Source organism: Daucus carota, chromosome 7 (genome assembly GCF_001625215.2).
Source record: "Daucus carota subsp. sativus chromosome 7, DH1 v3.0, whole genome shotgun sequence".
Lineage (NCBI taxonomy): Eukaryota > Viridiplantae > Streptophyta > Magnoliopsida > Apiales > Apiaceae > Daucus > Daucus carota.
Window position 1 is genome coordinate 36,722,437 of NC_030387.2, and position 15,749 is coordinate 36,738,185.

General features: G+C 32.8%; 2 protein-coding genes across 3 annotated transcripts; one reads left to right on the top strand and one right to left on the bottom strand.

Annotated features, from left to right (window-relative positions):
* Nucleotides 1–2,807: 2,807 nt before the first annotated feature.
* LOC108195327 (transcription factor RAX3) lies at nucleotides 2,808–4,416 on the bottom strand. The gene is made up of 3 exons (XM_017362288.2): nucleotides 4,050–4,416; nucleotides 3,800–3,929; nucleotides 2,808–3,615 (listed from the first exon to the last, which is right to left on the bottom strand). The coding sequence occupies exons 1-3, from the start codon at nucleotides 4,183–4,185 to the stop codon at nucleotides 2,913–2,915; spliced, it is 969 nt and encodes a 322-aa protein (XP_017217777.1). The 5' UTR covers nucleotides 4,186–4,416; the 3' UTR covers nucleotides 2,808–2,912.
* An 870-nt stretch (nucleotides 4,417–5,286) lies between these two features.
* On the top strand, nucleotides 5,287–8,212 carry LOC108195780 (uncharacterized). Of its 2 annotated transcripts, none has more exons than XM_017362737.2 (5): nucleotides 5,287–5,464; nucleotides 5,690–5,826; nucleotides 6,447–6,587; nucleotides 6,685–6,884; nucleotides 7,497–7,757. In XM_017362737.2, the coding sequence occupies exons 2-5, from the start codon at nucleotides 5,794–5,796 to the stop codon at nucleotides 7,507–7,509; spliced, it is 387 nt and encodes a 128-aa protein (XP_017218226.1). In that variant the 5' UTR covers nucleotides 5,287–5,464; nucleotides 5,690–5,793; the 3' UTR covers nucleotides 7,510–7,757. The 2 variants fall into 2 exon arrangements, with proteins under 2 accessions (XP_017218226.1, XP_017218225.1); XM_017362736.2 differs by lacking the exon at nucleotides 7,497–7,757 and adding an exon at nucleotides 7,766–8,212 and having other exon boundaries at nucleotides 5,309–5,464.
* Nucleotides 8,213–15,749: the final 7,537 nt, after the last annotated feature.

Sequence of the window (15,749 nt, forward strand, 5' to 3'; positions counted from 1 at the left end):
ATTGACACCCCTCTCCATCCTCCCGCAACATTTCTGTCGTTCACCTCAAACATCATCGTTAACTCCCCCTTTTTCGCACAACCGACCCTCGAACGCCAACATCGACACCTCACTCCAAGGCATCCTTTATATCACCATATCCCTTATATCACACGTACATGGTGTCATTATCTACTGAAAAAAACGTCACACATACATAGTGTCATTCCCTACTGAAAAGAACCTGATGCTGTTAAATAAAACGGTTAGGTTGGAGAGTTGCAGCAACAATCCAAATTAGGAGACCCTAGTTTTAGCACAAATCCTACAAATCCGTTTTTACTCCAATTTCTGTTACTCTCTTTAGTGATATTTAATGGGAGCAATTTTTTTATAAAACGGAAGCAAAATTTAGCTACCTTTCTAACCAAGTTTTTGTAATTCGATATAAATTTTGGGTCACAGTTTTGAAGTTCACTCAAAACTATTTTCACACGAGTAAAGCTTTGGTCAGCTTTATAAGAAAAAGATAGTGGTACAGTATATCAGATTATGGGGCCGTTTGGCCAAATTTTAAAAAAAATGATTTTTTGCTTAATGTAAAGAAATGGAGTAAAAGTGAAAAATAAATAAGTTAGTAAAGTGTTTGGAAAAGAAGTAGAAGCTGTGAGAGAGAAGCTAGCATTCTCAGTTTTTTAAAAATGGTTCTGCTTCTTTACACAAACGGATTAAGAAAATTAAAAGCCGAAGCGGCTTGCATTTCCCAAACAGGCCCTGTGTATCTGCTTGCATTAACAAATTACTACTTGCACTTGCACGTTTAATTTTTATGATTGCTCCATAATTACTTCATATCTAACCCACAGGGTTTGGACTCCAACGTCAATTAGTATTATTATTACATTTATTTTATATATTCGTACGTGATGCGAATGCAGTATACATAAATGAATAAGAAAACCCAGGTTAGTATCACTATTGAGAATTTAAGTGATAGAAGGATTCTGCTCTCCAACACACTGTGCATTATTAATTAGTAGTAAAAAATATCGACAGGTGCAAATGAAAGTAAAAATAAATCTCGGGTTTTTTCTCGTGTTTCTCATTTTTTATTTAAATAATCGGATTTGTTTACATTATTCCTGTCTACCTCGGTAAATTTGCAACCAGGGACACTGTCCAAGTAAATTGATGGACAAATTCGATAGAAATGACCAGACAATACATACTGCTCTCTTCTTCTAAAAAATTGGTGATGTATTTGTCAGCATTTACATATTAGTGAATTGGTTGTTAGCAATATTATATTTGTTCTCGAAATAAATAAAAAAATTCATGAAATTTGCTTGGAGATATATATTTGTTTCTTTGCAAATTCCATTAATTAATTAAGCAAAAAAGGGAAAAAAAACACATGAAGTTTCACTTGTGAATATGTATAAATAAATCGATAGATAGAGAATAACGTAAAATATTTGCACATGTCAGAATGAGCAGCCCATCTTGTAGCCACCTGTAACTCCACAAACGACTAATATATTACTACTAACAACCATATTCTGCTTGTTAGTAATCAAAATTTCCAATAAAGCAGCCCCAAAATGAATCCAGTTAGTGTATATTAATCCGAACATATATCTTAGCAGACTCAAAACATATGTGATCCATCTATAATTGGTTGTGGTTTCAGATGTCTTAGGTTAATTATGTGTCTTAAATATTAAGCACTAGAAAAAATGAGGAAAAGAATAAGAGAATAGAGCCATATTTGATGCCCTACAAGCAAGTCGCTGCCAAAGCCACAGGGTATCTTTCCATTTTAATTTTGCCACCACTGCTTGGCGCTTGCCTTTGCCATTGGTCTCGGACTGACAGAGATCTCAAACATATATACTGCTCTCATTATCATTGTTTAATAATACACACACATGATGTTATCAAAATCACCAATTGTGTGTCTGCACTCTTCAGCATTTTAAGCATACAGAGATGGTGTCTTCATTCAACGGTCTTTGTAGTGTGTGCCCTACCAACTACTTTTTTTATTTATGTGGAAGATTTTGATTAGTGGAGATTTTAATTCGTGCATGCAGGAGACCATGCATTATATTAATGAAATCAGAACCAATATATAAAAAATCACCACCTAATTAAAAAGTGGTTATTAGTATGTGTCCATTGAAAATCCGTTGGTTTGATAAAAAGGCTCTAATAGTATTAGCTTGTCCAGGCATGAATCAGGCCAGGTGAGCAGCTTGTTTATTGATTTTCTTTTTCGTACCAGTAGCTTCAGCAACTCATGAAATTGGGACATTTTTTTAATAATTCTTTTCTCATTTGAGTCTTTGAATTCTCTGATCTTTTGCTACGAGTCATCCGAGTCCACAAAACCAGTAGTGCATGGGCGGATGGAAGTGAAGTGCTAGCAAGTTTGATTATCTTTAGCTAGGTTAAATAAAGACCAGATCGAATTAATCTTTTACTGTAGCTTCTTGTTGCCACAGAGACACTACAACAATGGCAACTGATCATATCTCTTTTTTTTTTTGTTTAATTAACACAATGGCGTCTAATTTGAAGTATGTAGCACTTGAAGTGCCTGTATACAATCAACCAATCGATAATGCCTCTATGAATCTAATGACGGAATCAATCATAATGAAGCAACATATATAAGAACAATGCTGGCAGGGAAAGTATGCAACATGATTTTGGAATCAAGTAATTTTATTATAATGGATAGGACTTGAAATAAAACATATAGAATAAAAGAAACAAATTATATCATATCCCAGTTCAATAAACTTGATTGGGCAGTAATAACAATGGAGTAAATTAAAGTTCCTATTTATCAGAAACGAAAACAATATTGTATACACAGATATGTCATCTACTCGAATAAAGTTCACATTGCTTAAGTGCTAAATATATAGCTAATACTGAAAGCCAAGATACGGCTGCTGATCTTCGAATCCACACATCCCCCGTGGAGCATAATCGACGTCGTAACTGATTATGGAGTTCACTGGAGAACATACGAAACTGTTCATTTCTCCTCCCCAACTGATCGTGCTTTCTGCAGAAGTAGTTGCATCATTCCCTCCACAGCCATTGACCTTGTCCACTCCACAAGGCACCGTATTCATCACTGGATTGTAGACACTTGTGTCGTGATTCTCATTCACAACAAAATTGCTAACACCTTGAAAATCAAGAGGGTTCGGTAACTGAAAACAATCCATGTAATTACTGACATCAGACGTGATATTCGTGTACTCAGAATTGTCATACAGCTGCTCTCCAAAAGGAATAGGCGAGATAGTATCGTGAATCCGAAGATCTGAAGTGGAAGTGTTCATGAGATTGTTTTGTAGTTGAGCCGGTAATTGGGAATCCATTGGAAGCTGGTGCTGTGGCCAGTAGGAGTACTGGTGAGTGGTGGCTTCGGGGATCATGTAATTGTTTTCACTCTTGATCATAATATTGGTGGCATAATTAGTAGTGTTGGATCGTCGAGCAGCTTCCTGTGCTTCCTTGCGTTGTTTGCCAAGTAGTTTCTTCTTCAGCTTCGTGTTCCAGTAGTTTTTGATGTCATTATCAGTACGCCCGGGCAATTGGGCTGCTATAATAGACCACCTAGTTCAAATCAAACAAAATAACCTATTATTGATCTCGCTTTAGCTCAATTCATGCATATAACAGTGATTTTAATGCAATCAATTTATATTTAACTAATTAACTTTAATTAGTTATAGCTAATGTGATTCGGAAGAGATACAAGTTGAAGTATCAGTTAAGCAATAAGGATATATATATGCACCTGCTCCCAATAGCCATATAAAGGGCACAAATAATGTCATCTTCTTCATTCGAAAACCCTCCATGCCTGATGTTTGGTCGGAGATAATTCAACCATCGAAGCCTGCAACTCTTCCCGCATCTCTTCAGTCCTTTAATCCAAGATCCATCAAACACAAAATTTTAAATAAATACTTGTTGAACAATCAAGATCTTACTAAGAACATATATAAACACAATTGACAAAAAATTTGATGTAATCAGATATATACCTATCTTCTGTGGTAACGCGATCCAGTTCCCTCCGACCCCTTTCTCTTGGATATAAGACTTGAGAATAGCATCTTCATCAGAAGACCATGGTCCTCTCTTTACATTAGCCTTGTCACAACAAGGAGCTCTCCCCATCTTTTCTCTCCTAGCTACTAGTTTCTGATTTTGTTTCTATATCGAATCTCGAGACTCTTTTGTAATGATGATTAATCGGATTGAGTAGTAGGAAGCAAGCTAGGGCAGATGATGAAGTACTTATATAGCAGTGGAGGAGAAGCATGTATGGAAGGGAGGAAAGAGTCTATAATGGCCAGAGAAAGAGAGACATGGGGATTGAAATATTGAAGTCCCCGGATTTCAAAAGGTGGGTTTAGAAAAAAGAGACATCAACTTTATGCATAGAATAATAGGGATAAATGGAATGCCAGAACAGTGTCAATTCTTTCTCATTGTCTCTCTTATTGATCTAGAATCTCTGTTGTCTTGCTACATTTATATTTTCTAGTTTTATCACTCCTTTCATTATTTCCGTGATCCAGAGTTGTATATTCGGGAGTGGTGTGTGTGGAAATATATTATACAAGTAGCCATGTCGAATGTGGACGTGAACGTGTTTGTGTTAGTGCACATTTTATTAGCTTTGTTGCATGTTGGTGAACACAGCGTTACTAAATAACGTCTTCATTAAAAATCTAGTTTATAAACTAATCGAAAACTTCTACTCATGGTTCATGGACGGAACTTTTGATCCTATTTAATATGTTTATGTATGTGCGGTAAGCTTTTTACATATATACACACATGCAGACTAGCTAGCTAATTGTTTATATATTTGAGTGTGTGGTTGTGTGATCTTTTAACTTTTAGGAGCACTTGATTAGCCTGTCCGACACTACAAGAATTTCCAATACTGCCAACAGAAATTACTAACGAAAACTAATCCGTTGGCAGTTACTAACGAATTACTAACGAAACTCAAATATTTGAAAAGTCAACACGATCGTGACTAAATTCCAACAGAATACCAACAGATATTTACCAACGGAATATTTTGTTGGCAAAATAGGAGGGAAAAATGCCCGCCAAAACTTACCAACAGAAATGCTAAGGGATTTCTATCGGAATATGACCTACAAAATAGTAAGGGAATAGCAACCCATTACCAATTCACTTGGAATAGTAAGGGATTTCATTTGGACCTCTTCGTTCGGTTAAGTCAGTACCAATTCACTATGTGAATGGGTACAAATTTCACACACGGGAGTATGGGGCTGATAGGTCAACGTTCAACAGTGGAGTATGCATCAAGGGTTCGAATTTATTGTGAAGAAAATGGATCTTCAAGAACCGAAGATAGTAATAATTGTGAAGATGAATATATTGATTCTTCCGAATAATCCCTTTTAGTTATCAAGTATGTAATTTTTTGAACATAAATTATAATATTATAATATTATAAAATTATAATCATAATTAAGTTATAAGATATGTGTATATAATTATTGTTAAATAATTATGTGTGTGTATATATATGTTATAATTATTTTTATATTATTGTAATTTTAAGTTATTGCGAATATGCAGCATGTTAGGTCGAGTCTAATAAATTAATTGTATTTTGTGGAAAATATAAATACAGGGTAAACAGAGGATTGGGGTTGGAGACACAAACAAACTAGGGTTTTTCTCTGCTTGTAAGGAGGCGGCGACTAAGAGTCTGAATCGAGCGGTGAATGACATCGAATGAAGATGAAGAAATTGGCAATTATTTTATCTGTATGTGCTTATTCATTTACCTCTACATGTGTGTATCTATGTAGCGTTTATAGTCTATCTCTATCGCTCTTTTCTTCACTATTTTCTTCAATTAATTGAGCTTTGTGTATGTATTTTCTTCGATTAATGGAGCTTTTTGTATGTATTTTCTTCAATTAAAGTAGCTTTGTCTTTGCTGATGTTATTAACTTGAACTTTGTGATATAAAATGGATTGTGTTGGTTTAAGTAGTTTATATCTTAGGCTCCTCTATAGTTATTCTACAGACCAACCTGTGAATACCTGTACTTGTGCAACTTCTTGGTCACAAATTTTAAAAGACCATTTTTTCCATTGAAGTTAGCATGGCAAGCAACATTGATACAGTTAGACAGAGATCTGAACTTGAGTCCTGGACCCTCTCCCTCAGTCTGTTTTTATGTAATACTAGTCTGACAGTCACATTTAGTTTCTTTGTATGCTCCCCATGACATGTTTTAGACTATATGTTAAATTCTTATGGAAGCAAATTGGTGTTCATTGCTGTAAACACATGACTATGTTCTATTGCACTGTTTGTTTTTTCGTGATGGTTAAAATTTCAGGTATATTAGATTTAATAAACTTGTTATTTTTATCAGCCCATGACTAATGATGGAAGCCCTGATGAAGAGGGTAATGGTGCTAAAGGTGTTGGTTTTTCTCAATATGCGAGTCCAAAGAAACGCAGCGGGGTTGCAACTGATGGGGGTGTACAAGACTGTGATGATGGTTTTGCTAAGGTGAACTTTAGATTCAATGTTATTGCTGTATAGCCATAGATTGCTAAATACAATACGTATTTGATAGGTCATGTAATGTTATATTGCTATATTTCAGATTGTGAAAAAAAGAAAAGGCGTCCGGAGTGCAAATATTGGAAAGGAGGATGGTTTTGCTCCTAACAGTCAAGTCACTAAAAAACCCATTGAAAACAACACTACTATACATACAACTCAGACACATCACAGAATGAGGAGGATGGCGAGGACTCCGGTTACGAAAGGATATGGGTTGACAAAAAAAGCCAACAAACATATGTGAGTTATTTAAATTTCCATATATATGAGGTTTTCTTATATGCTTGCTGGAAAACCAATAGTTTAATTCTTTTAGGGAGCTTCTAATTTGCACTTTGTAGTTGTTAAGAAGTCTATTTGAATTTTAAACAAAATAAACAATACTGCATGCATGTAGTAAATTACCAGCGCTGTGTTTGATGAGATCAGGTTCCTATTAAGTCTACGAAGAATGTTGTGTTTGATGCGATGGTCAAATAGTAATTTTGTAGTTAATTATCAACCTTTCCGTTTTCATCTTGCCATCTTGAGATTTTTAAGCTTATCTCTGGCTAGTAAAATCAATTGCCTATAAAGAATGTTGTGTTTGATGAGGTTGCTATGTGTTTTTCATATTTTTTTGGACTGAATGTGTTGTCTAGATTGATTTCATTACGTTACTGGGACAACTCTGTTTGTAAATTAGACATAGAAATTTATGCAGCATCCTTATTTAAGTTCTGGGAAATATCGCATTGAGGTTGTTTCATTTAGTTATCCAATTCTGGGAAACAAGGTTATAATTTTGAAGTTTTTTCTTTGAAAAATTTGTTTAGTAAGATTTTTGGCGAGTAATATTGTTGCTTGGGGCAGGAAACATTCCTGACACTTTGTGTTTTTCATTTTTTTTGGACTGAATGTGTTGTCCAGATTGATTTCATTGCGTTACTGGGACAACTTTGTTTGTATATTAGACATAGACATTTATGCAGCATCCTTATTTAAGTTTTGGGAAATATTGCGTTGAGGTTGTTTCATTTAGTTATCAAATTCTGGGAAACAAGGTTATAATTTTTGAAGTTTTTTCTTTGAAAAATCTGTTTAGTGAGATTTTTGGCGAGTAATATTGTTGCTTGGCGCAGGAAACATTCCTGACACTTTGTGAGCTTCATGAGAAAGCGGGAGAGCCGGTTGATAAAAATGCAATATTTCTTCAGGCAGCAGGAGGGGTTGACAAGAAAAAGAGGGTGTATGGAGTTGGTTCTTCGCAAAGTCTCTTCTATAGGTCAAAGACTATTCCTTGCAGTTCATCTTTTGCCGATGCAGAAAATCAAAAATTGCAGGAGGAGTTAAAAGTGATGAAGGAGAAAATGCTTTTGGATATATTACTTTTGCTTACTATCGGACGGGTTGAAATATTAGTACAACTCTCATCCTATTTTGGATCAATGAAGTGTTAATTGTATGAAAAAGTGTTGTGTTTTATTTAGATTTGCATTTTTATAGATATAGAAATTGAGAAATTTATACTGTAATATAATACCATAAATTTTAATTTTATAACGAATTTATGTCGGATGTTTGGTTAATGATCTTAAAACTACCATAGTTATTCTGTTAGTGTTCTGTTACTAAATTTAACAACGGAAAATTCTGTTTGTTTCTTGTTACTAATTTAATAACAGAGATTCTGTTAGAAATTTGTTACTAAATTAACAACAGACCATGGGTTGGTAATTTGTTACTAGAATTAACAACCGAAAGTTCTGATAGTTTTTTGTTATTAGACTAACAACAGATGTTCCGTTAGTAGATTGTTGCTAGAATTATCAACGGAATATTCTGTTGGCGAGTGGTGTTTTTTTGGTTACTTTGCAAAGCAAGATGCTGTTATTAATTTGTTACTATTCCGTTGCCAACTTAGTTACGGACACTTAATCGGTTAGCAAGGTGCTTCCCAACGACGTTTACTCTAACGGTCCAGTTGGGTGGGTATTCCGTTAGGAGTATCTTTTACCAACCGATTTTCTTAATTTGCCAACAGAATTTGTCGTTGGCAATAATGAAATTTCTGGTAGTGCGAGTGCCGGATACGAGAGATGAGTATTTGATGCAACCTCTATCATCAATTTTCTTCGCCGAAAGATATTGTGGATGTTTGGCTGAGTTCTTAGAAGTTAGAAGTGCTTTCAGCAATTTTCTTCATCGAAAGATATTATGGATGTTTGGCTAAATTCTTAGAAGTGCTTTCGGGCTTATTTTAGATAAATATGTGAATACAGATAATTTGTTATTTTATCAATAAAAGAAGATACTGATTATTGTAGATATCGCAGAGAATGAGAAATCATATTCGACGTATAAATAATCCCTAAAAGTATAGCATTAATCGGCTGATCCTAATAACACATTTTTACGCCAAAAGACTTTACGACAACTTGGTATCAACTCAACACACAGAGCGATGGGTTCGCAACTACAATTATATGTTTACATTACGGTTCATGGTCGTACTGTGGAATTAGGGTTTGAGGTTTTTCGGTAAATAGCTCATTTTCGGTTTCAATACAATTATTTTTATATTATTTGACACGTATTTATAGATTTATATATATATAATATATTTTTTTAAATAATAAAATATTATCCAAAAATCAAAATAAATGAAATAATATTATATAAGTATCTTAAAAAACATGTTGCGCCTGCCACATCTGGTTATCTCATTTGTCGTCCAGAAAAACTAAAAGATCGAATCAAGTCGAAGAGAATTTTCCCAACGATAAAAGTAGCAAGAAACAGCATACCGGAAGAGCTAATTTGGGAACCTTAGTATAATATTCTCCTGGTTTCGCTTTTATATTACATTAAAATATATATATATTTTATATACATGTTACATTTACATACAGGCCCAGTGGGCAGTATCCAGTACTCAGCACATAATGAATTAACGACGCCTAACCTAGTTTTAGCCGCAAGCCCGCAACTCTTCACAGTTCACCTCTTCACACGAATCACACGAACATCAGCTGCAAGACAACAATTATTCTCCAGGTTTGGCTTCTCTTCGATTTGTTTGGACAACAATTTTGAATTAGATTGGCTACTGGTCTGGAGCTCTAAAAGTGGATTCTGGCCGTTGGTGGGTTATGTTGCTGAGATGCAGATAAGTCCCAGAATGAGTACTGAGAATCTGGATTGGAAACTTGGAAGCTTATTTACTTTTATTTGTAATACAGGTTTTTAAAATATTTTAAAAAATTCGGTTTTTTTAAACCGAAACCGAAACCAAACCGAAATAATTCGGTTGGTTCGGTTCGGTTTAATATAGTGGTTCGGTTCGGTTCGGTTTTGAAAAAAACAGTAATTCGGTTTTCGGTTATTTCGGTTCGGTTCGGTTTTGAACCGAACCGACCGAATGCTCAGCCCTACGTGTACCAATTTCTAAAGAAACAAGAGGATACAACTTTCTCGTGAGGTAAATTGATTAAATTATTAGGAAGCGCCACGAAATAATATTCAGTATTGGGTAGCAGATTTTTTCTAGTGGAGGATCTTTCACAGGGTAATTCATGCATGTCATATAAATTGTTTGCTTTATATAAAGACATCTCTTTCAGGCCAATATAAAATGTGTGTATTGTAGACTTGGTAACATTTGTTAAAGTTTGATCAAGGTAACTAAAATCCAGCCATTTATATGGTCTCCATGATCCATACCCGGTGGACAAACTTTTAGGTTGCTATGTGGCTTCTTCCTAGCCGACGAATTCTCCTATTTGTAACGAAAGATCTATGGTGTCTAATCAATGAATTACTTGAAATTAGTGTTTTAAAACTAATACGAAATTTTCATCAACTCGATCCCTATTCGATGAACCAATGAAGAAAATGATTTATTTATAAATTTATGAGCGTGTTTGTTTGGGGTTTTATGTCTTGGTATCAAGCCATCTTCTATTTTAACGAAAAATATTTATGTATGTAATAAGTCAGAAGTTGATTTAAAATCATAAATAAATTAGAAACTTGAAGTCAATAGGATGTACATTTTTAATCAGCTTATTTGTTTTTTTATGATTTTTTTAAATAAAAATTAATTTCAATACTAAAATAAATATACTATTAAATTTTTAATTATCTTTTTAACAACTAATAAGTCATCAATGATATAGAATTATTCAAACAGATAATTTAAAATGAGCGCTCATCACGTCAAGTCATTGTAAATCATAAATCATAATTTTAAGCATGGTCAAACTGGCTTTATATCATCCATGATCCTAAATTTGTACAACACCGGTGATTAATATATCATTTAAGGATGGTAACGGGTCGGGTTCGGATCGGGTTTCTTGAGATCCAGACCCGATCCATTTTATTTCGGTTTGGGTCGGGTCCGGGTCTGGAAAATGAAGATCCAGATCCGATCCGTCGGGTTTTTTCGTGTTTCAGTTGGGGTTCGGGTTTAATTCGGATATTTAAAAAAAGTTATATATCTATAAAAAAATGTGATGGCTTATTTTTTTTATTTCTTAAAAAATTTGGGAATACAAAAAGGATTTTAAAAGTTTCATTTAGTACAATAAACACGTGAAACATGTTAACTTAATTATATACAATCATTCAACTTATCATTTATATTTTATTATATTTAGATTTTTTAATGCACAATAATTAGGAAAATTAAAATATTGATGAAATGAATATAAATTTTGTATTGTGCATATGAAATTAAGATGTTAATATGCATACATAATAATTCATAATATTTCATATATATACTTTCCATTTAACATATAACACACACACACACACATATATATATAGTATTTGTATCGGGTTTTTTTCGGATTTCGGGTTCGGATCGAGTTTAAATCGGGTTTTGGGTTTTGGGCCGGGTCTCGGTACGGAACATCTAACATCCAGATCCAAACTTTTTTGGGTCTAAAAATAAGATCCAAATCCGGATCCAGATCCAAAAAAATCGGGTTCGGGTAGATCCAATCGGGTCGGATAAAACTGTCATCCCTAATATCATTGTTACACCACACTAATTATTATTTTTATCGAAATTAGCAGAGGATATCATTATTTTAATGTACTTGAAATTTAATTTAAAATATTTGTTTTAATTATATACGTTATCATTTAAAAATATATTATAACAGAATTCTGTGTCCGGAATGGAACCTAATATATACTTATAAGTTTATATATATACTTATATAAATATATGATGGAAAAATTAGCACTGTGGTGGACCTTCCATGAAAACTGGCAAATGTTGAAAAAAGCTGGCTTCTGTTATTTGTCAATCAACTTTATTACTAGTAAACTTTATTATATTAGGGACAGATTAACGTAGAAAATTTCAACACCCATATCGTTAAAAGTAAGATTATATATTATAATAGGTATAAATCACCTTTTGACCTTTCTCCCGAGCCCAAGTCAGTCTTACGCAATTTTAATCTGTTGTTCATACACCTTTGGCGAATTTTCGACTGCGCAACTTATTCTTTCATTTCTTCCAATTTTCTCTTTGATTCATGCAGTGTGTATATAGCCTCTTTTTGTTACCTACCGTCATATTTAAAGTCAGTCACAATTAGCCGGTCATATTAAACTTTGACTTGTTCATTTTCAGATTTGACCTTAAATATGACCGAAGTCGGTCATATTAAAATCGGTCATATTTAGCCGGTCATTTTTACCCGTTTTTCTTGTAGTGTTAACTGCGTTGAGTTATCGATATTATTATGACAATCTTGAAGAAAATGGTTTAAGATTTCGGAGTACTCCGACAGTGTTTGTTAAAATAATTGATTATATTTTCAGATATTAGTCGTTACTTAAATTTCATTAATCATGGTATTTTTTAATAATATTAGTCATTTGATCAACGTAGTAGTTACTATATAAAATTTATTGAATTTATACTCTAACACGATTAGCTATAATGATTGTTTCTATTTTTAAATAATATTTTTTTATTATTTAAAATGATCATTATAAGTGAATGCATTATGTTATATGATGACTAAATAGAGAGAACGGAGAATGTCTAAAGTTTTAGCTAAGTACTAATTACTCTTTGAGTAATATATATGTTTACCTTTTTTATAAATTCCAATTATAATATCATTTATTCAATTTAGTTAATGATGTTAGGCTGTTATAAATTTGAGATGTTGTGTATCTGTGAATTAGCTATCGTAATTGATTGATAGCATGTTTAGGGTGAGAATGCTGACAACATTATTGTTTTGCCGCAGAATAATATAATATTTAAAAAAAGATAATATGTATTTTTGAAAAGTGTAAAAACTGTCCTCATAAACAAATTCTCGTTAAAATCACTTCCTATATTTATAAATAAATTATTATAAAGAATTTTATATTATTTAATACAAAAATAAATGTTACGGAAGTTTACTATACCATTCTCAAAAAATTATAGCATATGTATATAATTAACTCAAATCAATTAAAGTTAATATTTCCCTGTGCTATATGAAATGTGTCTCAAAAATTAAATTCGTCATACGCAGAGAGTAGTACATGTTACTCTTTATGTACTGTAATCCAATCTATTTAATCTTAAATTTATCTGAAAGTAATTATACTCATTCGTTTTTCTCAATCGGAGATAGCAGTGCTAGGCGACGATTTCAGCGAAGAATTTGAGGAGATGGAGTTGCCAATATGTGGACCTAGTTTAGAAAGTGTCTTTAGATTTTCGTTGTTTGAGAGTCTCCCCACAGCTCACCCAACTTTATTGTCAAGGCATCTCTTGCTCTTCTCTTTGTAAAGTAGCTTCTACTGTTTTTTTCATTACCGTAATATATGCAGGAAAAAGTCCTAGCTAACTGGATTCCAATAGTACACTGGGAGAAACCTCAGTTCCACCCGGTCCTGTCGATTATGACTCTCTTATCCGACGATCCAAGAGGGTCTTATCGAACATTATTCGATCCGTTAAAATTTGTTTCTTGTCTCCGTTTGAAAAATATATGGATGTTCGTTTAGAAACTTAACAGATTTGAGCTTCTTTTCACCGGATTATCTAATACTTTTTCTGTTGTGATGAGAAGTATTTATTTGAAACTGAGTCTTCAACGTATTTTAAGATTGTTATAAAATATAATTTTATATTTTATTATATGAAAAGTTTTTTCGAATAAATTTTTTATTAAAAATAAAAGGTAAATTATAATATTATATTTTATAAATATTTTAAAATATATATCAAACAATATAAAAAACTGAATAAAAACGAGTGGAACGGATGACTACTATGTGATTTGATGCTAGAAAACTAGTCAAATAATTGAGATGATTTTGGTTTTACCGGCTGCAGAGTGTGGTGGCAGCATGATAAACTTCTGATTCTTTATATAAATAATTTTCTACCTCTTTTACGAATAAAAACAGACCCAAAAGGAGGCTGCTTTTTTCAAAGATAATCGGAGCATGATGCAAAACCGCACTCGTAATGTATAATTTTCGTGTATAAACAGCACACTTATAAATAGAAACTTGAGGTACAGTATATACTATGTTCATACTGTCTGTCATTCATGCAACAGTTTCATACGGATGCAATAACGTTATTTTCTTGGTATTTTATATTAAAACATAAAACCGAAGTGGATTGGTTCGCTTGGAGCAATAGCTCTCGAAAAGTTTGAAAAAGTGGGACAGAATTAAGAATTAAAGATTAGTCTAAATTACTTTAATAAGCTACTTTAGAAGAAGCTAAAGAGAAAACAATGACGCTTTGACTTTTGGCACACACTTTTAAGTGCTTTGATCGGGTAGTTAAAAATATTATTTTTAAAATTTTCTTTTTCTGAATAAAAGTTTTGATTATATATTATTATTCAGAAAAAGAAATTTTAAAAAATAATATTTTTAACTACCTGGTCAAAGCACTTAAAAGTGTGTGCCAAAAGTCAAAGCGTCAAATAAAAAAAACAGAGGGAGTAGAAATATAATCTTGCATTATTGACAGATAATTATATGGCGCATATACAGTATTACAGGTCAACCAAGGCGACTTGCTTCTTCCACTGAGCTTCTTGTAAACAATTTCTCGAAGTTTGTTGTCCAATTCTTCCCTCATTTGATAGCTACTCAAATCTTATGTGCATCCAGAACTTCGTTTTTACTGTTATGTATAATATATGATCCTATCTCAATAATTTTAGTTTTTAAATTTAAAATGATGAATATTATAATTACCAGCATAGTTATGTAGGGAAAATTTATGTTAAAACCATCAGAGATATTGGAGACTATTTATACACACCACAACATAGTAACATATTATCCTAATGATCGTTTGATTTTAAAAGTAATTTTAGAGATTTCGACCATATACTTAAAATTTGTGGTTTTAAAACTTATTTTTCTGAATAAAATATTTTATAATATATTTTTTACTTTGAAAGAAAAATTACAAAATATGAATTTTTACTCAAAACACTTATGAGGTGTAACTAGTCAAACAACCTCTATAAAACTATAGTAAATATTTGTTCATCGAACATATACGGTCTCCAAATTTCTAATAAAAAGGTGATATTCACAAAGTTTATCCCTAATTATATATTATCTTTTTTTGTTAGGGTATTATATATTGCGACGGTTTTCAACTTACGATGCATGCAGAAAATTGTGACGGTTTTTAAACTTACTAGAGCAAACACGATGGGATTCGTCAATTCCGAACTTCCTACGAAATGTAAGCTTAATTTCCATTATAAATAGGCTGATTTGTTGTAGTGTAGATACTGTTTGACTAAATCTAATAATGGCTGCATAATTATTTAGAGTTGGTCGAGAAGAGAAGAATCCCTATGTAAGTTCAAATAAGCCAAATATATGGAGTAGATTTGTCTTGTGCAGGAGAGGGAGTAGAATACTCTATTTGAAACATTCAGCAAACAAAATGAATGCCTGTCAAACTTTCAAACTAGATTCTACACAAGTCAAAACGGGTGTGATTTCAAACTTGATACATGACTTTCATTTAACTAAGTCGACGCAAGTGTTACGTACGCATATATGAATAATTGTGGACTAAACGTACATTAATCATAATCCTTCTTGGGTTTG

Excerpts from the sequence above, each read along its gene's own strand:
- LOC108195780 (XM_017362737.2), top strand. The coding sequence starts at position 5,794 with ATGAAGATGAAGAAATTGGCAATTATTTTATCT. Across the intron at positions 5,827-6,446 it reads AATTGGCAATTATTTTATCT|CCCATGACTAATGATGGAAG; the intron begins GTATGTGCTTAT and ends TATTTTTATCAG. Across the intron at positions 6,588-6,684 it reads GTGATGATGGTTTTGCTAAG|ATTGTGAAAAAAAGAAAAGG; the intron begins GTGAACTTTAGA and ends GCTATATTTCAG.
- LOC108195327 (XM_017362288.2), bottom strand. The coding sequence starts at position 4,185 with ATGGGGAGAGCTCCTTGTTGTGACAAGGCTAATGTAAAGAGAGGACCA. Across the intron at positions 3,930-4,049 it reads CGCGTTACCACAGAAGATAG|GACTGAAGAGATGCGGGAAG; the intron begins GTATATATCTGA and ends CTTGGATTAAAG. Across the intron at positions 3,616-3,799 it reads TATATGGCTATTGGGAGCAG|GTGGTCTATTATAGCAGCCC; the intron begins GTGCATATATAT and ends GATTTGAACTAG.